The sequence below is a fragment of the Rhagoletis zephyria genome, unplaced genomic scaffold, assembly GCF_001687245.7.
Source record: "Rhagoletis zephyria isolate East Lansing unplaced genomic scaffold, Rhagoletis_zephyria_1.1 Rzeph_scaffold_00679, whole genome shotgun sequence".
Lineage (NCBI taxonomy): Eukaryota > Metazoa > Arthropoda > Insecta > Diptera > Tephritidae > Rhagoletis > Rhagoletis zephyria.
In genome coordinates, this window is record NW_016157763.1 from 73,566 (window position 1) to 99,278 (window position 25,713).

Genomic DNA, 25,713 nt, shown 5'->3' on the forward strand with positions numbered 1-25,713 from the left:
CCGACGTACGAAAACCACGTTCTATAAGTCACTCATCATGCTCGTGCTGGTATATGGCGCAGAAGCATGGACAATGACAACATCCGATGAGGCGGCTCTTGGAGTGTTTGAGAGAAAGATTTTGCGGAAGATTTACGGTCCTTTACGCGTTGGCGACGGCGAGTACCGCAGACGATGGAACGATGAGCTGTATGAGCTTTACAACGATATAGACATAGTGCAGCGAATTAAAATACAGCGGCTCCGCTGGCTTGGCCATGTCGTTCGAATGGACACCGACGCTCCAGCTCTGAAAGTATTCAACTCGGAACCCGCTGGTGGTAGCAGAGGAAGAGGGAGGCCCCCACTGCGATGGAAAGATCAGGTGGAGAAGGACTTGCCTTCACTTGGCGTTTCCAATTGGCGTCAGTTGGCACAGAGGAGAAACGACTGGCGTGTTTTGCTAAACTCGGCCAAAATCGCTTAGGCGGTTACAGCGCCAAAAAAAAGAAGAAGAAGATTTATTTTCAATTGGCTAACAGATGTTCAAAATATGAGCCAAATCGGCAAGTAAATGCAATTTTTAGGAATATCCTGACCCCAGCGCCACCTAGCGAGCAACCTTTGGTTGAAATATTTCTTCTCAAGGTATTGATATATGTTCCAAATATGAACCAAATCCGTCCAGACGTTTAGTAGTTTAGTGCCATAAAATATACAGAAAACTGTACGAAATTGCGAAATCGTGACGTCTCAGCATTCTGCATTTTTCGGCAACAACAACAAAAAGTTTAAAATGTTTTTTAAATCGAATAACCTTCCACACATAAGCTCCAAAAAAGTCCTTTTTACAGAATTGCAATCGGTTAAGCCGTTTGGTCAGGCATCGCCGTCATACGGAAAACATTTCATTTTTATATATATAGATATGTACATACATTACATGCATATTTATATATGTACGTATGTATGTATTTATGTATGTACATTAGACCAAAAAAAGTTGCGGTTTTTCCGCCGGGATTACAAAATTTATTATATTTTAAAACGTCCATCAAAATATTTCGGAAAAATATTAAGATTTAAGCGAGCTGGATCGATTTGAAAATACAGGGGATTATTTCGAAATTAAAAACTAAATTAATGGAACGTAGAACAGAGAAACTACTCTGAACATGCCAAATTCGGACTTAGTTGCCCAAATAAGGCATTTCCGTCAGTTATAGTATAGCAATAAACGAGACTGATGCTTTGACCTGAGGTTTGTTTGCTTGAAGAAAGACAAAAACTCACAATAAGTCTGTGCATGTGCAGATAATGCGACGAATATAAAAATACAAAGTCTCACCGTCGCCCAAAATTTAAGTTTACTGAAGTTATATTGAAGTTTTCTGTTTTGCCGGTTTTAACTTTAAAGTTCTAAATATTTTATATTTTATCCAGTAAAAACGTGTAATTTCACCTAGAGATCTATAATTGGTAAAAACTTTCTTTCTTTTGTACAAACTATCGTGATAGGAAGCAGACCTAATTCGAATATCGGTTTTGCTGATGTTAGAAAAATCTAAATCTGATAGAATTTCGCGACATCAAATGAAACAGGTATCGGTTTTCATTTCCGATAAAAATCAATTCCGAGTCGGATTCTGCGACATAGCTGATAAATTCATGATAACACACAAACATTAAGCATAAAGAAATTAATTATAAGGGGTTATCCCTTAAACACGTAAATGCATCGCGAACCTCGTAAAGCTCGTGAATTTACGAAATGGTGCTCTATTTACGAGCCCTTTGTAAAACTACGAAGCAAATTTTATGCGAAAATGACCTCGTAAATTTGATCAAATAATGAAAATAAATGAAAAAATAATAAGCGATTAAAATGAATGAATTTCATCCGCTAACGATATTGATTAAGGTTTTCTGCAGCTTTAAATTACTTATGGTTATTGGCAAATTGGAAAAACGGCTTCGATGCAGCTATATATTCCGCTTCATCGCCGCATTCTTACTTATAAAGTCTTCCGAAAATTTAATACATTTTTAATAGAATGTAATAGTAAGCAAGGATAAGGAGAACTCATCATTTGAAGGCCCGAATGATCAACCGATTAGCGCAGCAGTTCCTTGATTGGCAATTTGTTTAAAAATGTATGTACGTATAATTTCCTTATACCTTTTTTTACTTTTTAAACACGGCTTTTCTGCCCATTTTTACCGCATTGATTTTATTTTTTCTTTAATTAATAATGATTGAAATATATTTCAAAAAACGTAAACACGTCACTTACAATTGAAAAAATGTTTTATTTACAGCTACATGTCGTTGGTATTTGCATTTCATTTTTAAGTTTGAGTGATTTACAAACATTTGCCTTCAACACTTATTAAAGGTTTATTTGAAAAAAACTTTAAATAGACCTAATAATTAAAGCGCTTATTATAGCAAACTTGCTTTAGGTAATTTTTTAAAGCATTTACTGAAATGCTTGTTGGGATATTAACTTTTTATATGTATTTTATACGCACATGTTGCAATAAAAATAGGAATTTGAAAAAATCATTTATTAATTTTTGGCATTCGGTATTCCACAATACCTTTGTAAAGAAAAAATGCGCTTATTTCTAATTAAAAAACAAATCAGCGAGAAAAACTACCAAGTTTGATTGGAAACAGGGAAGCCAACTCGTGGGAATATCCCCGATTTGCGTGGGGAATTGGGGAAAGGATCGTTTTTTGTGCGGAATTTTAGTTTACGTGGGAAATGGGGGTTTGAACTGTTTTTTGTGAGGAAGGTGTTAACTAATTTTCAGCCACTTGAAACTTTCTTTTTATTATACTAGATTTGAATGCGGTAAAAAACTTTCAAAAATCTTTCTAGAAAATCTAATTGAGAAGCTCGAACTTTTTACGAAAGTTTGTTGAATTATTTTTTAAATATTGCGTAAAGGTTGAAACTTGGATTTATATGGGTTTTGTGAAAGAATGAACTATATTAAAAATAAAGCTCAAATTAAATAACAAACAAAATTAATAATTGTGAAAACTGGTCAAAATTTGGGTCGACTAAATTTTTTCGACCACTGTATGTATGTAAGTATTATATGTATTTTTTTATTCTTTATTTTTAAGCTAACTTTTTAAGCGGCCGACATGACATTTTGACATTTCTACAAATGTTAATATTAAGCATAGCCTAGGGGGTGAGAGTATTAAAATTCCGACAAAGCGAATGGGTCTGGTGGTACCACCCTAATGTACATTTCTTTATAATATTTTTAAATATTTTTTCGTCATATTTTACAGTAAGTTTTATATACAAAATAAGTTGCTTCGCGAAACTTTTAGCAACAATTTACGGATCGCCATCGCAACTTGCCGACGTGTGTTATGAATGTCGACACGTTGCAATGATGAAAATTGTTGCTAATAGGTTACAGAATGTTATGCATAAATGATTTGCCAAATTGTTTTAAATTCGCTAACTCTTTCTTTCTTTTCGCATATGACGTTTAACTCTTATCTGTTGTAAGTAATCTTTCATTTTGTCATAATCTTCAGCTGGATCAGAATGCATTTGCGTATATCTTAATAAAAATTATTGCGAGAACGTCTAATAATATCATCGTCCTTAACTATAATAGAGACAATTCTATGATATCACGAAGCTCCGAAAATAAAGACTTACTTGGGCTTCCATTTGCAAAGCACATCAAAATTATTTTGGATGATTGCCTGTGTAATAAACAAATTTAATAATAAATAATTTTTTTGGATGAGCAACATATTTAGCGGTCTTTAATTTCACAGAAGACATTGGTAGCTTGTTTTGCAAATATTAAGATTTATGAAATTCAATTTTCTTTGTTGCTCAAATCGAAGAAAAATTTTCTTTCAATTTTGTAATTTATTTTTTTTTTTTACAAAATAATTATTTCTGAGGACTAGGTATGGTAGCAGGAAATGTCACAATCTGCTTAACCGTCAAGTAATTAATATGGCTCCCGAAATGTGACAATGAAACTACCTTCTTTTTTGTATCATGATATGTAGTACTATCTAAAATTAAATCAATTTTCAAATAAACTAATAGCTCATTTATTGAAATAGCATAAAAATTGTCGAAGTTAGGCAACTTTTCTTAAATACGGCCTAAAATTTATATTGCTTATGTACCGGACTTTCAGAGTTTTTGAGCAGTGTGGCTAAGAAATTGATCAATATTTATTTAAAATTGATATATACAATCGCTCTTTAGCAAAAACGTGGGTTTTACAGAAATTTTTGGAAAATGGGGGTGGCACCACCCACTTGTATGATATATGCATATCTCAAAAACTACTTGACCGATCTCGACCAAATTTGGTATACATATTGCGCTTAGCCTCCTTTAACACCGTCTTGAATATTATGAAATCGGACAAAAAGCCAGCTAGGTAACAATAATTAAAAAAAACTCAAAGCTAGCTATATTTTAAGGCGAGTAGGTTTTGTCCGATTTCAAAAATAGCCTGACCAATATCTTCGTTATTACTTAACTTTTTGCTATAATTGGTACAGTATATTTTGCTTTGCTGCCTCTATGCTTAAGTGCACATTTAAGATACCTACCCCAAAATGCGCATCAAAAGCATTATTTTTAACATTTATAAGGAAACTGCTCCGATAGATGCATTCAACATACCTGCACATTGGCGATACCTGCCTTAAAAATTGTGCGACTAGTATCAATTATCAATGAAAGTATTACGTTTAGCTGCACTGGCCCTAAAATTACCTAATTTTACAACCTTTTATTTATTTTGCTCATCTCGCAGAACAACGAAAATGGCTATCAATTTATGTAGTTGTATAGATAATTTGATAACATTCTTTATTCTACATGGTAAGTGCTCCGCCAATATTTGGTTTCATAGGGATTCGGATACCTTCCTCATTGAAGTAGTAAAGAAAATTCGCTTAAGTGCCTTTTTCGGTTACGTGCACAAGTTTTTCTTGCAAAGAAGGATGTGCAGCTAAGCAAAATATACTGTATATCAAAAGATAGATAATTAAAATATCTTTCAGAATTATAATTTAAAATGCATATATAATAATAATAGATTGGCGCTTACACATATGTTAGTGTTTGGCCGAGCTTCTCCTCCGATTTATGGCGTGCGCCTTGATGTTGTCACACAAAGCGGGGGTCCTACAGTTTTACGCAGACTCCGAACGGCGATTGTATTTTTATGAGAAGCTGTTTTTCATGGCAGAAATACACTCGGAGGTTTGCCATTGCCTGCCGAGGGACGACCGCTGTTAAGAAAAAACCTTTTTTCTATATTTTTGCGATGTTGCTTTGACCAGGGTTTGAACCCAGGCATTGTGGAGTGGAAGCGCGCACTGCTTACCACTACACCACAGGGGCCGACAATGCATATAATGCTTTTGTTTTAAGATCACACTCAACTGTGTGCGTACGCAAAGCATTCGCATGTGAACGAAAAGTTTTGACAGATGTGTGTGAGCGTCCATAAGTATACAAATGGAATTCTTTGCCTTTGAGAACGTTCACGCTCATGCTCTCATTGAACTGTATAGCAAGCTTTAACGAGTACTCGTTTGCAAACAGCCTCGCCTGTTGCTCGGTGAGTTGCGCAAGCTCAGAGCAAACTATCGAGCGAGCGAGGGGCTAAAATGAGGCAAATCCGAACCCTGGTACTAAGACAACAAAATATCACTATTACAGAATAATTAAATACTTTTTATTCCCCTTATTCTATTCCCTTACTAAGTAAACGTATGAATAAATATATGTATATTTATTTAACTATTAATTAATTATTTCTAAAGAAGGATCTACACACCTTGAACTTTATGATCGCTGCATGCAAAAGTGATATTATTGTTATCTCGTAGATTTCACTGATATTGCGAGTTTTGAAAAATGTTAAAACTTTGATTGCCTCAGTCGTTTCATCAAATAGACGTTTCTGTTCGGAAATCGTGTTAACATATTAGTTTTAAATATAATTAACTCATATATTTTCAGTTAAATATACCTGCTTGCTAGCCGGTACTGGTTGCGCCTGTTGCCAGACTGTTTGCCAGATATTACCAGGAGCCTGCATGCGAGCGCTCAGCCTTCCCACTCCAAGTTGATCATCTTAAGAAACATATTTTTTAATGAGCAAATCATGGGGTATATTTTGTTATAATAAAATTTACTTTTTACGCGCATTTTTACCTTCCTCCCAATCCTTGGGACTGTACCAACGTATAAAGTCCCCCATCTTTCCTTTTGGATTTGCTGCTTTAAAGGCTTCCATATCGGAAAGCAGGGAAGAGCACATTTGCATACTGAAACCTGATTGATTAAAATAAATAAAATAAAGATGTTCGGACGAATTTATGTTTATAATGAGAAACTTATGGGTCATTCCATACAATATTTACATCTCAATATTTTTTTTTGGGGTGAAATATATTTTTTTACATTCTTTACCGAAAAAAAGAAGACACCTATTCTTTTATTTGGTCATGATATTCGAAAATCTCGAAAAAAATTCCCGAAATTTTGAACTCACGGGGAAGTATCTTTTTTCAATTGTTTGCAGTTAATAAACTATTTGTCGAAGAAAATCAGTTAAGTTATCAAAATATACGTAATTACCTTGGCTTTCCAAGAGAATGTGAGATAAATTAAAAAAAAAAAAAAAAAATTGCATTAAAAAATCGCATTTTTTATTTTTTATTTCTTTTATTAACTTGATCATGTTTGATTTTTATTTTTTTCAGCCTGAATAGTTGTCAAACTTTATGGAGTACGCTGTAAAAATTTGAGAATGGAAACACGAAAACTGTAGAAGTTACGAGTTTTTTCATACCTGCGTACATAAACATTAGTATAAACTATGATACAAATATTTAAAGGTAAAACCGCTCGCTCAATTCGTCCGTAATTGGTGTTTTTTTTTGACGTTTGCTAGCATTTTGAGTTTACTCTTTCGAAATAATTCAAATGTCAAATAAATTCAAAATAAACAAATGAAAATTTATAATTTGAAAATTTATTTATTCAAATGTGGGAAGAACTTAAAGTTTTATAGAAGGAAAATGAGATGCTGCTTTAGCGGCTGCGCTAATACCGTTTTTACCTGCAATCAAAGCAGTATAAAGTTCTTTCAAGTTCCCGCAATTACCGTGTGTACGCAAAACATGATCGAGGTTGGTGGTGTTAAGGTAGCGGATTTTCCCAAGTGCCTATGTGCTCTAGGATCATTTTTTGCCACACCACTTGACCCAAGATAGTTCTTAGCAAAAGTGCAGGTTAAATTTGTTTAAATCTAAGCCCAAAATCTTCGCCTTAGCATGTGGGCAGAAATTCATTACACAATTGCTAACATTTATTTATTTACATATGTACATACATACATACATGTGTACATATCTATGAATGTACATTCAAATATTAATGATTCTTCAGAAATATATTTCTTTGGTTTGAGTGAAAATAAAAACAAACAGATGAAATGACGTCGAGAGAAATTTTCAAAAATGCTAGTAAACGTCAAAATTCTCAAAGCTGGCTCTCAGCGATTGTACCTTATAAATATTTTTATCATGGTATAAACTTTATGTACGCAGGTATGAAAAAAATCGTTACTTCTACAGTTTTGTGTTTCCATTCTCAAATTTTTACAGCTTACTCCATAAAGTTTGACAACTATTCAGGTTGAAAAAAATAAAAGTCAAACATGAAGTTAATAAAAAATTTAAAAAATGCGACGTTTTAATGATTTTTAATGATTTTCTCCGACAAATAGTTTATTAACTGCAAACAATTAAAAAAAGATATTTCTCCGTGAGTTCAAAACTTCGGGATTTTGTTCGAGATTTTCGATAATCATGACGAAATAAAAAAATAGGTGTCTTCCTTATTTCGACAAAGAATGTAAAAAAATATATTTCACCCCAAAAAAATATTGAGGTGTAAATACTGTATGGAATGACCCATATATGTACATATTTTTTAATATGACCTGAATTAGCTCCAAGCTTCAGCATTGATTCTGCATCTGCTTCCGATTCGTCTTCTGTTTTTGGCACTGGATCTTGTGTTATAGGGATATACAGCGGCTCATCACAATCTAATAGCCTTATGTCACCAAGACATTTGTCACGACCTTCTGGAGGATATTCCGTGCAGTCATAAAACTCATCTTCACCTTCATCCCCAGTTTCACTAGAAGCTTCCTCAAAACTGCTGTCATCTCTTTTATGCTCGTTGAAGTTCATGTTGGAATCAGGTTCACTTTTAGATTCCTCCATGTTGCCATATTTTCGAAACTTTGAACGCTCAATACAGTAGCTCAGCATTTGCAACTTTTGATTTAGCAAACAAGTGCGGGTCTCAGGAAAACCGACGGCAACTCTAATTGAACAAGATGGAATTCATATATTTGTGTAAGGACTTTTCTACTCGAAATATGGAAATGGTAAATTTTTGAAAAATGATTTATGTACACCGAAAAAATTTAAAAGCGTACTTATTTAGAATCAAAATTGGTTCAGGTAAAAGAAGAAAGGTCATATTCTTGAAAATTCGGTAAAAAAATTGTTCCTTTTAAATGACGAGTGGTTTTTTTGAAATCCAATATGGCGGACAAAGTTAAAAGAAATTATTGGATTCTGTAGAAAATTTTTCTTTTGATGTACTGAATCCACCATTTTGAATTTAAAAAATCCGTGCTCATATTCGTACACTGAGAAAAGAGTTTTTTTCTGAGTGTAATGACCGACCCCAAAAACTCCCGCGTAAGAAATTTCAAACGAATCCAATAATTAAAAAAAAATCAAAATCATATTCATAGTCAGCGACCACAAAAACTCCCAAGTAACAAATTTCAAGCGAATCCATAACCTCATAATTGTCTTCAACTAGTTGTTTTGTGTGACATTCATTTAAAGGAACAGGATAATCGATTTTCAAAACTGCTACATCCTCTGCATTTTACACCAAAAAATTTATATAAACAAATAAAAACTCAAAAATCGGGCTCTACCAAATCTAAATCTTATCGGCTGTCATTTAAAAATAGAAAATTAATCAGATCGGTACATATTTGTAGCTGTAGGCCCTATTGAAGCTAAATTTCTGGATTTCTACCACTGTGCGTTGCTATTTCTGCCGATAGCGAGAGCTTTGACATAACATTGAGGTTAACTTGTTTAAAAGCTTCGGCATAGAGAAAAATCTATATTTTTCTTTAACTTTATTTTATTTTGCTTATTGTAATTTTACTTAGATTTATTCAATTCAAAAAATCCACATCATGTCCAAGCGGATTTAAAGCGTAAGTCTCACAACCAGAAATGGTCTATTCCCCCGACGCCACAGCCGACCTATGCAGATCTACTTAGCTCCGCCTAAATCCGCTACTTTATCGATCGTTATAGTCAAGCTCAACTAACAGTAGGCCCAGGGAAGTTGCTGTTTTGACGGGGTTGGACCACAGCGATAGGGTATTAACTGAGCGGGTTTAAGGGGCAAAGGAAGAGGTACTTGGTGTATGTCGAGGATAGAACACCAATTGCGCCATCCACGGGGCGAGCGTATGAAAGATCGAATAGATGGTTTCTGACGTGTGTGGGCTCTGCTTCAGATGCTCTCTTCGGCAGCGATGCCAACTTGTGCAGAATTCGTCGATTTACGGGGAATTTGTCTCGTTGCGGAGAATCGCTGCATATTGCGGGGAGTTTTGACTACTTTTTTTAAATCATTAACGGCCATATTATTGACTTGTCGTTATTGCTTCTTATTCAACGGTTTCGTTATTCTGAGCAATTCTGAACGACGGTGGAATAACTTTTTTGTCAATTATTCACTATGGAATAGCGACGATAAACTTTTCGGCAGAGGAACAAATATTTATTCCAATAGTTTTTTCGAAGAGTCAAAATATTATACAATTTTTTAATGATGACAGGTAATAAGATCAACGGAAATAAGGTCAATTGACTTTATTTCCCACCCTGGTGCGAAATAAAGTCAATTGACATTATTACCTTTTTAAAAACGAAGTAAAATCCATTGACATTATTTCTCTTTCAAAGATTAAATTCGCTTAGCTTCGCGGCGGCCCGCATTAGCGCGCCACGCGTACCCCGCGCGTACCCCGCGCGTACCGGCGCGCACACCTCGTCACGCTACGCTATTTGTCCCTATATTACTTCAAATGGCACTTAATTTTTCAATTTGGCACAATGTGCCAAAATGGCCTTTTTGTAAAAAAAAAATAGATTTCAATACATTTTTGTGAAATCCTTTGCGTGCACTTCTTTTTCTCAACTAAACTTTTCTAATTTATAAAGGTTATTCAACTGGTTTATTTTATTTTATCATTGAACTTTTGTTTGGAAAATGTAGCTTTATTTTATTGCTAAATGTGAATGATTAAAAGGAATGACACCTTTTTTGGCACTTTTATTTTTCTAATTGGCACATTTTGGCACTTTTTTATCCTCAATATGGCACCTCATAACTAAGGATAGTTGGCAGCCCTGATTGGAAGATTTCTGCTGTGTTTTGGGGCAACAACTTGTCTGCAGTAAGGAAGCATATAATTTCTGTTTCAAAAGTGTGTGAAAACCAATCAATTAACTTATATGATCTCGGTTCCGATATTAAATAATCAATAATTGTTTATACCCGCATTTTGGCACATTGGCTCGTTGAATGTGCCATCTAATAAATAGTGTCGTCGTTCTCCTTAGCTGCTTTTAAATGATGTCGTCACAAATTTCTGGCGGAGACATGAATACAGTGTAAGAAAATTCTTTTTCTATAATTGTTTCCTTATAGAAAGGTTGGTTTCTTTTCCACCTTAGACATTCCGAATTCGTTCAAAATATGCTAATTTAAAACACAGAATTCTTTCAGTGTTCCTCCGGGGTTTTTGGACATGGACTGTTTCTTCAATTTAATAGTGTTCGCTTTATTTTTGTGGAAACGAAACATGTTTTGCAAGTTATGGATCATTTCTACACTCTTTCTTCAAATATTTCTCGTATTCCAGCTGTGCGCAGGCGTTTAGTTTTTCGCATCGTGTTTTTACATATTCGTAATTTAAATTTTTTTAATAAAATCAATTGGTGGTAGTTCATGATTGTGTGTGGATTAATATCACAACACTGAGGATTTGGCAATAACCTTTTTCATCTATTAAAAAACAACACTTACGGGGCAAAGCATTTAACGCTATTTCCATTTGAATGAGGAAATAGCATCAATGACTTTATTTAAAATTTTTGTTGACTTTATTTCGCTTTTGAAAAGGTAATAATGTCAATTGACTTTACTTCGCACCAGGGTGGGAAATAAAGTCAATTGACCTTATTTCCATTGACCTTATTACCTTCCACCTTTTTATTATTGTTATTTTTTTAATTTTTAACTTTGCCTGCTTCAAACCAAATACATTAATCCAAAAGGTAAATATACCACAGTGTAGATGAATTAATTCTCTACATAATTGGATTGGAAAGTATTGCGCCGCGGCTTATCACTTTCACATAATCGATTGGTAAATTCAATGATTTTTTTTAATGAAATACATACTTATAAGCAGAAAATAATGTTACTCATACGTAATGTGACCAACTATTTCATAGCTCAAAAAAGTACAGAAACTTAAAACCAAAAATAGTATGAGCGTAATGAGAAAATGGCAAAAGCAGAATATACCAAAACGGTAACAGTATACCAATTCAACATATAAATTTTGTTAATTAAGAGTCTATACTATTTATTATTCTAAGACAAGGCGCTTATACCCAGCGTTCTACTAATCGTACAGAGACAAGTCATGTATCAAATTAAAGTGCTCGATTTGAAACTTTGCAAGAACATTTCAGATTTAAAAATCATTAGACCACTTTTGAAATATTTGCATGAAATTTTTAAAGTTTTTCATTGAACAAAGCATTGCTGCGTCCATTTCAATAGGCAGCAACTGCGGAGCGCTCTGAGTATGGAGTAAAAAAGGACGCCCACAGCAACACCTTGAAAGAGTGTTTTCATAGCACTCCGATTACGGAGTGAAAAGGAACTCCCACGTTAACACCACGAATGAGGGTTTTCGGAGCGCTCCTAATATGGAATGAGAAGGGGATCAAAGTGTTCTTTGTTATCTTGTTTTTTTTTTATCTAGTCTGGGAATTGAAAAAGAAATTTTAAATCCAGAAGAAACTGATCGTTTTTTCCGAATATTCCTGAAAAGGAACACCACAAAAAAAGCTATTGACGTTATGGCACTTTCAAATGCATTGAGGCAAACAATAATGCATAAAAAATTACTTTTGTCTAACTTTAGAACTTTTCAGATGTATTTAATAGAAAATATGCCGGATCTGGCAAAGAAATTCCATAGAGCGGGCGCAAAGTGGTTGCAAACCTAAAAGGAACGTATTTTAAACAATATAAAAAATATTTTTAGATTTACTTCAGGATTTTTCCGTTTCTATCTAGTTTTTACTGAATAATATGCAAATCTGTAACTTTGCATTTTTTCAATAAAAAGAAATGATGAAAACACTTTAATACTTATTTATTATAAAAAAAGAACGTTTTGAAAAACCATAAAACCACCTTTTCGGTCTATTATCGGACTCCGCGGTATGCTGGGAACAAAATATTTTGAAGAACTTCCTTTTTTTATTTTCATTTTTACATATATGGCTTTAAAATCCTAGAACAAATAAAAAAAGATTGCCGACGAATTGTTTTAAATAAATGTGAGATTATTTCAAATTTCTTTTGCGAGTTAGAGAAAGTCGAGAACTTTCCCCAGGCTCAAAAATTAAGATAAGTACACAAGAATCTATTTTGCGAGATATAAATTTAGTCGACTGTGTCGTTCAACCTCAGCCTCGTGTAAGTAACCAAAACCGCTGGAAGGACTGACCAATTTCGTGTCCGAAAAATATGCACTGTACCATAGCTAATGAGGAAATGGTTAATATGTTGCCCGGATAAGAAAATGTTTACTATGGCATCGGTACTGTCATTTCTGAATATCTACAGGAGCAAGTAAGCTTCGACACAGAATTTTTAAACTCTCTAACACCTTTTAATTTTTCTTGATTGAGTAGCTCCATTTATAGTCTAAGAGCTAGCAACATTTTCGGGAGAGCATTTCAGGACAGCTGGTTTTTTTGATATGACATCTCTTTCACTCTCTTAGTTAGCGTGGGGGCCATCTGGCAAGCGGTAATGGTTGCGTTGACTAGTGCGATCGTATCTTTACAGTTAAAAATGCTAATTTTTTAAATAATTTTATAAAGGCTAATTTTCTTTTCATTGGCTTTAACTAGCTTTTAGGTTTATTATTGTCCGTTGTTGCTAACATTGTGGCAGACGTCGTTTTTTATAAAAAAAATTTAATTTTTCAACTAATTTTCGTAAAGCCCAAAATTTAATATGATGTTGTTTAAGTACTAATGAATCTAAAATTAATTTGCTAGACATTAATTCGGTTGCTAAAGCAAGAGCCAGACCGATTTAAAGCTGAAAAGTATTACGCTGGTAGTGAGGGAGATAGTAGCAAAATAGTGAATTTTCATAAGATTTTAGTATGAAAACTGGAAACTATAACTACTTGTCTAATGTTATAACATATCGCTAGCTTAGAGTGAAAAGTTGCTAAGTCCACTTTTTATGAAAACTCATATTTGGATATAGGATGCTTTCTCTAGCATTGAATAGGCATCGTTTCGAAAATTATAAAGGTACTTGTTTTATTTTTTCCTCTTCATAAGCAATAAAAGGAAAATCTGCTAAGTCCAAAAGAAGCACCACAAATCCGATAAGGTCAAAATAATACGACATCATTTAATAAATATCGAATCCTTCTGATTCTTATGGAGTTTTGCTTTGCTTTAAACGCGCAAAATGTTTGATTCAAAGTCTTGCGAAATAGTTAAAGAAAATGGCTATAGGAAGATTTTTTCCTGTCCTGTAAAATTTTTAAAATGGGACTTAGCAACTTTTCTTTCTAAGCTAGCGATATATCTAATTATAAGAATATCAAAAATTATATATTTTTTTCAAATACATACGTTAAGGCAAATAAAAACTTAAAACATTGCAAAAAACATCAACTTTTATAGTGTCGAAATAAAGCAAGAAAAGCAAGAAAAAACACAAACATTTTTATATTTATAACTAACTGTACCCTGCCGTGCTTTGCTGTGGCATATTCCTGTTACATAGATGATAAATGATTAACGAAACAAAGCATACGTTTCATATAAGTTTGATTTTGTAATAAGTACTTGTGTGGACACAATATTTGTCATTTTGCCATTCTCTGCATATATATCAAGGATATCTGGTTTGCCGACACGGGAACATGCAACATCTGAGAAGCAATCCGCAAATCTCGCGACAATAGATCAAAAGCCTCAAGCAATTTTTTGTGTGCCATGGTACACTCATCCCAAACAATGAGTTTCAATTTTTGTAATACTTTTTCCATACCGGATATTCTGGAAATATTGCACGTGGGATTGCTGAATCAGCAATTCTTTCACCTAATAAAAATGCCGCAGAAATTGCAGGCGAAGCCCTGGCTAACCGTCCCCAGAATCAATCTGATATCGAATGTTTTTCTAGTTCCTCGTGGCACATCCAAGAATAAGGTCCCCAGAAATCATTTTCTCCTTCTTATTTGGCGCTGGAACCGCCTAAGCGATTTGGCCGAGCTCGACAAAGAACGTCAGTCGTTTCTCTCTGTGGCAACTGACGCCAATTGTAAATGCCACGTGAAGCCAAATTATTCTCCAATCGGTCTCTTCATTGCAGCAGGGGCCTCCCTCTTCCTTTGGTACCACCAGCGGATTGCGAGTTGAATACTTTCAGACCTGGAACGTCGGTTCCCATTCGAATGGTATGTCCAAGCCAACGGTGCCGCTGTATTTCCATTCGCTGCACTATATCCATTTCGTTGTAAAGCTCATACAACTCATCGTTCCTTCGTCTGCGATACTCCCCGTCGCCAAGGCGGAGAGACCTGTAAATCTTTCGTAAGATCTTTCTGTCGAATACTTCAAGAGCCGCCTCATCGAATTTTGTCATTGTCTAAGCTTCTGCGCAATAAACCAGCTCGGGCATGATGAGTGACTTAAGCCTCATATACAGTTCAATGTGAGCTGAGTTTTTTATTTTGACCAATATCTTCGTTATTACTCAACTTTCTTCTATAGTTGAGACATGAAAAGATAGAGAATTAAAATATCTTTCAGAATTATAGAAAAAACTAATTTAAAATGCATAATATGCCTTTTTTTGGAGCTCACACTCAACTGTGTGCGTACGCAAAGCATTCGCATGTGGACGGCAAGTTTTGACAGATGTGTGTGAGCTTCCATAAGAATACAAACATGGTTGCCACAATTGGTAACTTTCTACCAAAAGTGGTAACTTTTGAACGGTTTGGTAATTTGGTAGCTTTTATTTCATTTTGGTAACTTTTACAATACAAATGGAATTCTTTGGCTTTGCGAACGTTCACGCTCACGCTCGCATTGAACTGTATATAAGGGCGGGTCGAAAATCTAATTTTTCTTAAATCCCTTGTTAATAGTGAAAATATTAGTCTTTTATTTTAATTGTAAGAGCACGCGCATCGACCCACAGCACACTAGTCGAATAAGACCAATTCTTGTTAAAAATTCTGGGTTCAGCGAAAAGATTTGGTGCATATTACACTATGCGATAGTCAAAATCGGGATGGGATGAAACCAACGGGAAATGTTATATCGGTCAAAAACAAGTTATACGTCTCCCGGCGTTTCGCTGGGTCACGTCTAGGAATCGAGATATATATATAACTATCATATAGGGGAAATTGTCACCTTTGGTGGTCTTTTTTTGACATAACTCGAGAGCCACTAGTCCGATTTTGCTCAAACAAATTTAAAAAAACTAAAAAATACAATTCCTTTAATCTGTTCATATAACGTTTTTCTTTATAATCAACAGTTTTGCCGGTAAAAATAAATGTATGAAGAAAAAAAATATTTTTTGCCTAAAATATTAAATTTTTTTAAAACTGTTGATTATATAGAAAAACGTTATATGAACAGATTAAAGGAATTGTAATTTTAAATTTTTTTAAATTTGTTTGAGCAAAATCGGACTAGTAGTTCTCGAGTTATGTCAAAAAAAAGACCACCAAAGGTGACAATTTCCCCTATATGATAGTTATATATATATATCTCGATTCCTAGACGTGACCCAGCGAAACGCCGGGACACGTATAACTTCTTTTTTACCGATATAACTTTCCCCGGTAGTTTGAACCTTTCCCGATCACTGACCCCTACCATTTGTCTCACAGTGTTATTAGATAATGAATCCACTAACGCAAAAGATAAAGTCAAATATCATTTCTCGCGGTCCTTTAGCTTATCGTTAATCTCAAAGTTATCTGTTTTCAATGAAATTTTAATTGTTCTGTTGATAATTGCACTGGCCTGCAGTCAAAAGATGTAAAAAAAGCATTCATATTTCTTGCGAGCATTTATGTCCCTGGTTCCAAATATTCTAATCTTTTTTTTTAAATTAGCTATAGTTTGCGAATTTTTGCAAATTTAGGAACAATTTCGGTAGCTCTAATAGAAAAGCCATTATTTTCCATCATCGTGGAAAAATTTTGTTTATGCAAATGAGTATGGAAACACCGAACAGGTACAACTTCTAGAAACAATAATTAGTGTACTTATGTTTATGCACACCATATAAAAATTGCAAATATAGTAAAATTAAAAAAATTTTGTTCAACGTTTTTTTATTTTAAAATAATTTGTTTATAATCAGAACGATTTTCATCAGATTATTATCATAAACCAGCAATAGTAAGTCTCGCCTTCAATTTGGTAATTATTATGTACCAATGAGTAACCTTTACCAATGTTATATTGAAAAACTTAAGTGGATCTCCAGTTTTTGTCCAAAAAAATATTTCTCTTCAATTGTATAAATAACCTTTAAATAAAAGAACCGGATTATAGAAAAGTGCGCCAGGGAGTGACTTTTCTCGTTCAAGCTGAATGCAAAGCAATATCGTCCAATCAGAGAGTCCTCAAAAGGATTTCCCAGGATATGTTAAAGACTATTGCATCTTCCTACAGTCACTTTTTCAAATAATGGAATTAACTAAAATATTTATGTATGTATATTTAAACACTTATTGCACGTCCCCTACTTTCATATAACGGTAAATTTAGAAACCTCGAAATATATGCTTCTTCGGTGACTAATGAAACCATTCCACACCAATTTTCAAGACTGCATAAATGTCTTAAATAAAATGGGCGTTTATCATCCTAATTGTACTATGTTAATGTATGTAAATATTTATATGCTTGCAACTACTATTAACTTAAAATAAACGATTCCTAATCTTTGACAATACATGTTTGGCTTCATTCACCACGATCTTGAAAACTGGTCATTTTAATATTATATAAACATCCAAAAACATTAAAACGTTTGAAATAAATCTCGTCTCACTTTTTTGTATTTTTCACTTGGTTGCTGAAGTAATGAAGAATTGAAAATCATGAGGGAAAATTATAGTTTTTGTAAGTTTTATCTTATTGAAAAATGATAAATGAACGTGAGGTACTAAATTTATTAGCCCTTACTTTGATATATAACAGGAGTTTATAACAATTAACGCATTCCATAGATATTACAAGCCAAAGTTTTATTTTCAAAATTCATACACTTTGATTCGATTGCGCGGGCTAAAGATAAGTTTTAAATTAATCTTTCTTGGCCAATAACAATTGGCTTAGACCTAAGACATCATAATATTACTATTAAAATACGGTCAAATGCCTTTTAATTCCCCCCATACAAAATCGACCCAGCCTACTGTATATCAAGCTTTACAGGCTAACCGTTTTGGTACGCACGCCGTCGAATTTGTTTTTTTGCGTCACCCGAAATTGGCTTGCGTGCGTTTGCATTTGATTTCATTGAGCGAAACGTCAAATCAAAATGTCACGCAGAACAAAAATTGGAAATTGAGTTAGCTTCATACGCACGCCGTTCAATTTCGGTTGGTCCCATACAAGTTGTATGTGCATGAGAAATTTTTGACAGTAAATTGGCGGCGTGCGTGAATATTAGGTTAGCCTGTTATAGTGTGTGGTTTTCGTACGCGAGAGAGGACTTTACTCCCGAATTGCCTACTCAGTCCAAAGTTGCACTTGTTGGCTAGAGTGATTCTGTACTTCTTGAAATTATAACTGTCAACAGTGACGTGGGTGCCAAGGCGCGGATGTGCTGACTGTTTATTTGATGTTGTTGTCGTTCGTTATCCAACTTGGAAAGGGCAGAACAGGCTTCGAGGTTTTTGTTACCGAAGATGTCGATGTCATCGGCACACGCCAGAAATTACACGCGCTTTTAAAAATTCTTCTTCTTCTTTTAAGTTTTCATTAATTCATTTCGTGGGATATTTTTATGTTTTTGTTACACTTTTTATAATTTTTTCATTTGTATCAGTAGTTCTTTATTAATTTTTTTCTGTGCGTAATTTGTATACCAACTCTGCGTTGATAATATGATCACTTCGTTTGATAAGATGTTGTAAACTCTCTCTTCATTTAAACTGTCCGGATTTGGATAAGTGAAAACATTAACAAAAAATGTCTCTAGTAAAGCTTTCCCAAACGCTTACCGTTTCGAACCAGTTATGTAATATTTCATTTAATTCAAATATTTTCAGTTTACTCTTACATATTGTATAGTTTTATTGAGAGTATTTCCAAATCAAGATTCCGCAAATACCTTTCGTTTGGTACTCATATTGTAACATTTCATTTATTTTATCAATTTAATGGAGTTATATTTTCAAACAGGTGGCAAACACCTTCGAACATATTTTCGACTGTAAGTCTTCTTAAAACTCTTTAGTTTGATACCCATATTGCAATACTTCATTTATTTAATAAGTTTAACTGAGTTCAAATTTTCAAATTGGTGGCAACCCTCCTTAAAAATATTTCCAACAGTCATTTTTTTAAGCCTCCATAATTTGATACTGATATTGTAATAAGTCATTTATTTTATCAATTAAATTGAGTTAAATTTTCAAATAGGTGGCAACCCTCCAATTTTTTCTGATATCGTTGATCCTGGTTTTATACGGAACAATACAAAAAAAGATTTATTTAAATCGGTTCAGCCGTTCTCGAGTTTTGACGACCGTAACATACGAACACAACATTTTGATATATACAGGCTGTCCCAGAAGTAACCGGCCAAACTTTAGGGGAAGGTAGGTGGGGGCTCTCTGATAAACAAAAAATTGTCAGGTAAAAGTGTTACCGTTTTTGAAATATTTACATTTTTTTTTATTAAAAAGAAATCGTGCCTTTTCAGGTATTTTCTTTAACTGCATCTACAAACCAGGCTATACTTAGTAAATTTGTTATGTAAAATACTTCCAGATGGTTGCTTCCCCATACTAAAATGGAATGTAGTTAAAATATATTAAGGAACCAACATAAAATTATGACTATTTTGGGATCTTTAACTTTGTTATATTTTCTTTCCCAACTTTGACTATCTCTGGTGAAAAAAATGTACTGAGCTATAACTTTACATTACATAAAAACATTGTTCATTTAATAAAGATTTCAGAAAGGTGCCACTCTTACTGTGTCGAATAGAAAAAAAGTTATGGCCGCTTTTGTGGGCAAAGGACTGAGGCACGCTAGAATGTAATTAATACATTTAAATTTAAGTTGCTCTTGTTACCGACCGATGACATGCTAAATAGTACAAAGGTACATTATTACCTGCTCCTGACATTATTTTATGTTACTTACCGGAATTAATGAAAGTGGATTTTGTGAAATTGGACCCTTCGAACATTGTGTTATTAATACTATGACAGAGAACACGCAGTATGAATATGCGGATATTCACCTAATTTACGGTGAAGCTAGCTGTAATGCCAGAGCTGCTCAAAGACTCTATGCAGAGCGATACCCCAATCGTCGACATCCGGGTCGTGAAGTATTCGCCCGGACCCATAGAGAAATATATGAAGGTAAGTGATTTTTACACCTTTCTTGTTTGCTTGCTTGTTAACTATCATTTTTCACTTTTTTAAGGTCGCATACCTGGAAGGCGTGGCGCGAAACAGGACGTCCTGCAACAGTAGATGTTGAAATTGTGTTAGAGGAAGTGGAGCTATGTAGGTCCATCGACTTCAGCGAGAATGATGGAAAGACGGACGGGAATACCAAAAACTACAGTTCACAAAGCTTTAAAAGACCATCGATTTCATCCCTACCACATTCAACGTGTTCAGGCTCTACAGGAAAGAGATTACCTGTCGAGGGTTAGATTTTGCCGTGAAATGTTGCGAATGCATGAATCAGACCCCAACTTTTTTAATAAAATAATTTGGAGCGATGAATCATCATGCAAACGTGATGGTTATTTTAATTTACATACCCTTCACAGTTGGCAGATAGACAATCCTCACGAAATGAGAGAAGATCGTTCGCAGTACCGGTACAAAATAAATTTATGGTGCGGGATTTTTAATTGTCAGATATTGGGACCTGTGGAACTGCCGCCAACGCTCAACTCTCACAGTTATTTAGAGTTCCTTCAGGAACGGCTTCCAACTCTTTTGGAAGATGTACCCTTAAACCTGCGGCGAAGACTATGGCTGCAAAATGACGGGTGCCCTGCTCACTACGGGCGTGAAGTAAGAGCTCATTTAGACGAAACTTATCCTCGTCGATGGATTTGACGATACGGGCCAATCACGTGGCCCGCTCGATCGCCAGACCTGAATCCATTAGATTTTTTCTACTGGGGCTGTCTTAAGGACAAAATTTATTCAAAAACAATTCAAAACGAAGAGCATTTGCGAGAACAAATAAATGGAGCTGCTGCTGAGATAGCCCAATTGAGTTTAAGATCTCTAAAAGCTTATTTTCTTAAAAGGTGCCGAGCTTGTATTAGAGTAGAAGGTCGCCAATTTGAGCATATTTTATGAATAAATGAATAAATTTGTCTTCAAACAACTCATGTACATTTTATTTCACGTGAACCCATCCTTCACAAAAAATATTGTTAGATATAGCCCTTGTTACAGACTCTAGTCCGAATTCCGGTAAGTAACATAAAATAGTGTCAGGAGCAGGTAATAATGTACCATTGTACTATATAGCATCTCATTGGTCGGTAACAAGAGCAACTTAAATTTAAATCTATTAAATACATTCTAGCGTGTCTCAGTCCTTTGCCCACAAAAGCGGCTATAACTTTTTTTTCTATTCGAAACAGTAAGAGTAGCACCTTTCTGAAATCTTTATTAAATGAGCAATTTTTTTATGTAATGTAAAGTTATAGCTCAGTACATTTTTTTTCACCCGAGATAGTCAAAGTTGGGGAAGAAAATATCAAAAAGTTAAAAATCCCAAAATAGTCCTAATTTTATGATGGTTCCTTAGTATATTTCAACTACATTGCATTTGAGTATGGAGAAGCAACTATCTGGAAGTATTTTACATAAAAAATTTACTAAGTATAGCCTGGTTTGTATATGTAGTTAATGCACTTGCTAAATTATCAACTTCGCGCAAACAATGTGCCGAATTACCATGAAGCCCAACAAATAGACATACATACAAGTGTACATCATTGATTTGCTGTTGATTGTGCATGCCACTACAGCGTTGGAAAAAGGGAATTCGGCTAGACAGAGGCAGGATTCTCATAAAAACCAGGGCTAAATTACTTTACCATATCAATTCAAATTTGAACATACTTATATACATATGTATGCATTAGCGAGGGCCGAAAATCCGCTTATTTAGAACTTGTATTGGTAATAGCAAAAATTTGGTTCATTATGCTCTAACACCAATCTGTGTGAAAGATGCCAATTTTTGGCCAATATCTTAAGCTCGCCCACGTCCATCAAAGCTCAAAAAATAAAAATTAAAAAATACATTTATTAATAAATTTTTTTGTATAAAATTGCAATTATCTTCGAAAGTACAGTTTTCCCCGTTTAATTGATTCCCCGCTTTTTTTAACCACCTTCTCGGTCAAAAAAATATTGCATACAAAATACAAGTAAATTTACCCGCATAATTGAACCTGGTTAATTGATTTCCCCGCATAGTTGGCTAAAAATATGCGTTATAGAAAAGAAATATAACTTTAATTTTCCCCGGTTAATTGCTCAAAAAATTGTCGTTAAAGAATAATCCGCACGCATATTTCGTAACATTTTTGATAAACAGTAGTTGGCATCTCTGCTAAAAAATTGAAATCATATTTTTATTGGTGACGAAAATCTGCAAGAGAGCGGCATACAAAATAAGATTCGTTAATTGGACGACCACTGCACTTAAAATACACATATTTATTTTCTTTTAATTGATTCGGTTGCCCAATTAAGATGGATTTCTGTAATTGAACGAACTGTTCAATTAAACGAGTATCGGTTAATTGATTCCCCGGTTAATCATACCAAAAATTGTGCAATTTTTGAAGTGCAATTAAGCGGGGACTACTGTACTACACAATTTGGTAAAAGGTCCTTTTTTGTAGAGAATCGAAGTAAGCTAAGAAAAAATTTTTTGAACTTGAACTTTGCTGGACTTGGGCGAGCCTAAGATATTGACCAAAAATTGTCATCTTTCACACAGATGGTTTTGAGAGTATTACAGGCCAACCTAATATTCACGCACGCCGGAAGTTTAGTGTCAAAAATTTCTCATGCACATACAACTTGTATGGGACCAACCGAAATTGACCGGTGTGCGAGAAAAGCTAACTCAAATTCCTAGATTTGTGTTGCCTAACATTTCGATTTCCCGTTTGTGCTCATTTGACATTTTGGCGCGTATATGAATTATAATTTTGGAACAAATGCAGAATAGCTCCGATTCTCAAATAAAAAAAATTAAATATTGGGGTCGATAGAGGTGATTGAGCTGAACATAACGGTATATTTATTTTTTGCGGAAACAACAACTACAGAAGTTATTAAGGGTCAAAGTTCAAATTAAACAATTCTTTAAATCAAAATTTTTTGAAAACGAATGCATGGATTTTAAAAATTTTGATCACGTTTGATAGAAAATTTGATTCCCTTTAATTTGGTGTAAATATAATCCTCCCTAAGTAGAATTTTCCTTTCTGTGTTGCCGCAGAAGAGAAGCGGAAAACATTAAAGGGAACTAAATTTCCTATCGATTGAGAGCAAAACTTTTAAAATCCATACATTCGTTTTTAAGAAATTTTGATTTAAAAAATTATTTAATTTGAACTTTGACCCTTAATAACTTTTGTAGTTGTTGTTTCCGCAAGAAAATAAATATACCGTTATACTCACTCCAATGATCTCTATCGCTCTCCATATGTTTTTTTTTTTTTAAATTTGAGAATCGAAGCTATTCTGCATTTATGCTCAAATTTTGCTCAACTTCTGAAATTTGACAGAAATGCAACTCTGAAAAATCACGCACGCAAATTTACTTCGGTTAATCAAATGTGAAAAACTTGCGTGCATGCGTAAAAAAATTCACGCCGGTAATATTAGGTTGGCCTGTAATGAACCATATTTTTGCTATTACCAATCAAAATTCTAAAAAAGCGGATTTTCGGCCCACGCTAGTGTTACACGCACACAAAATCTAATTCGATTGATTGAATGTTTATCTGTTCAACTAACATATAATATACTGATCATTTTAGCGACCTTTCTACTTATAATTTAGTATTTTGCCGGCTCGAGGTCAATTTTAAAAAATGTTAATGAAAACAGAAGTTTTTGATGTTTCTTTCCGATATATTTCGATTAACGCTTCGGTAACCGTCCTCAGGGCAACTATTGACAAACATGTAAAACATAAAATATACGTAAATACAAATTCCAAAAACCATAATTAAAAACAAAATGTATACATACATTAATTTACACGTCCGTACTGTTTGACGTGGAGCTTGGTACTGGCGATTTGTTTGTAAGCAAGTGTCCATGGTGGAATAATAACAAGGTGTTGTCAGTTACTTAACCTCACTTTTTCGGCAGGTTTATTCCGGTCACGCATTTTAAAGTACTAGAAAAGGTACTAATTATTTACTACCTTTAATCCGTTGTTGCATACTATTTCAAAATAAATGTAGAAAAGTGTATAATTACAGGCTTATAAGCCTGAATATATGTTTGTATCGGCAGCTCCACACAGCTTGGACATATATTGTAACTTTAAAGAAGTAAAAGCTGTAAAATAGGGCAATTTCCTATAAGATTGTAAATGATTTTTTAAATAGATTAAAGCACATAAATATCGATAATATAAGCGAATTCCTAATTTAACCATGCAGTCACTCTATTCTAGCGTATCAGTGCTCCATTTGGCTCAATATTATGACAATGAAGCAAAAGTTTTTTAATATAAAAAATCGCCTTTCCATACGACTTTTGTGTACGTCTTTTTCCATTGTTAACCACGATATCTTTTATTTCTTTTACATTTTGAGGACAAAAATTATACAAATCCATATTTAAATATTAATACCAAGTTCTTTAAAAATCGCGATAAAACGAATTATTAAATCGAACATTTTAGATACTACTTCCCAACGAACAGTAGTATAAAAATTAAGATCGGCAGCACTGAAAATAAGCATGCCGATCTGTCAAAATTACAACAAACACGTCGCTACTGACAACACCTTGTTATTCCACCATGGCAAGTGTCTGTACAAGTGAGCGTAGTTTTCAGTGTCCGTTTTGTAGTTCAGTCTTATGTTTGCCGGTGTGTTTATTATAAGTAAAAGCTTATTGTAGTCTTGTTCTTGTTGTAGAATCGCAGGGTCGTTGAAATTCGGTGAGTGGCCGCTAGCTGCACAGTGGGCCATGAGTGCTGTTTTTTTGATATTCGTATCGTTTTAAGTCCGATTTGTGTTGTGCTAATCTAGTTTTTAATTTTGATTTTGTCGTTTCTACATATAGGCTGTTACATGACTCGTTGTTTTTACCAGTACAAGGGATTTTATAAATAACATTACTTTTTTCCAATTTGGGTATTTTTNCGTATCGTTTTAAGTCCGATTTGTGTTGTGCTAATCTAGTTTTTAATTTTGATTTTGTCGTTTCTACATATAGGCTGTTACATGACTCGTTGTTTTTACCAGTACAAGGGATTTTATAAATAACATTACTTTTTTCCAATTTGGGTATTTTTGACTTTGTTTTATTAAATATGTTTTTAAATGTATTTGCAGGCTTGTGGCCTATTTTTACTTTATCTTTGTTGTAGCAATCCGATTTAGCCAGGCGTTCTGACAGATGAGGGACATAAGTTACTGGTTTAAATATTGTAGGATTCTCTGATCTTTGTTTACTGAATTGCGATTTAGATCTTTTTGATAATGTGCTTACGATATTAATGATCGAATCTCTTTCCCCATCTCTTTGTGGTAAGTTTCGTCCGATATATATACAGCCCATTGCTGTATTGATTATCATCGATTTGGGGTGTTTAGAATTAAAATTGATGATTCGTCCTGATGATGTTGGTTTCTTATACCACCTTAACTTTAATTGGTTTCCTTGTCTGATTATTATGGAGTCTAGATAAGCTAATTTTCCGTTGTCCTCTAATTCTATAACAGTAAAATGGCAGATATA

The 25,713-nt window shown here is 34.1% G+C and overlaps 1 protein-coding gene across 1 annotated transcript in view; it reads right to left on the bottom strand.

Annotated features, from left to right (window-relative positions):
* Positions 1–24,076, bottom strand: part of LOC108361009 (rab3 GTPase-activating protein catalytic subunit-like) — an 82,200-nt gene extending 58,124 nt beyond the window's left edge. The window contains exons 1-5 of the mRNA XM_017613543.1: positions 23,986–24,076; positions 8,008–8,399; positions 6,213–6,332; positions 6,028–6,131; positions 5,833–5,958 (exon numbers count right to left, since the gene is read on the bottom strand). Coding sequence (XP_017469032.1) covers positions 5,833–5,958; positions 6,028–6,131; positions 6,213–6,332; positions 8,008–8,399; positions 23,986–24,056 — 813 coding nt within the window. The 5' untranslated portion in view covers positions 24,057–24,076. The remainder of the gene's footprint in view (positions 1–5,832; positions 5,959–6,027; positions 6,132–6,212; positions 6,333–8,007; positions 8,400–23,985) is intronic.
* Positions 24,077–25,713: the final 1,637 nt, after the last annotated feature.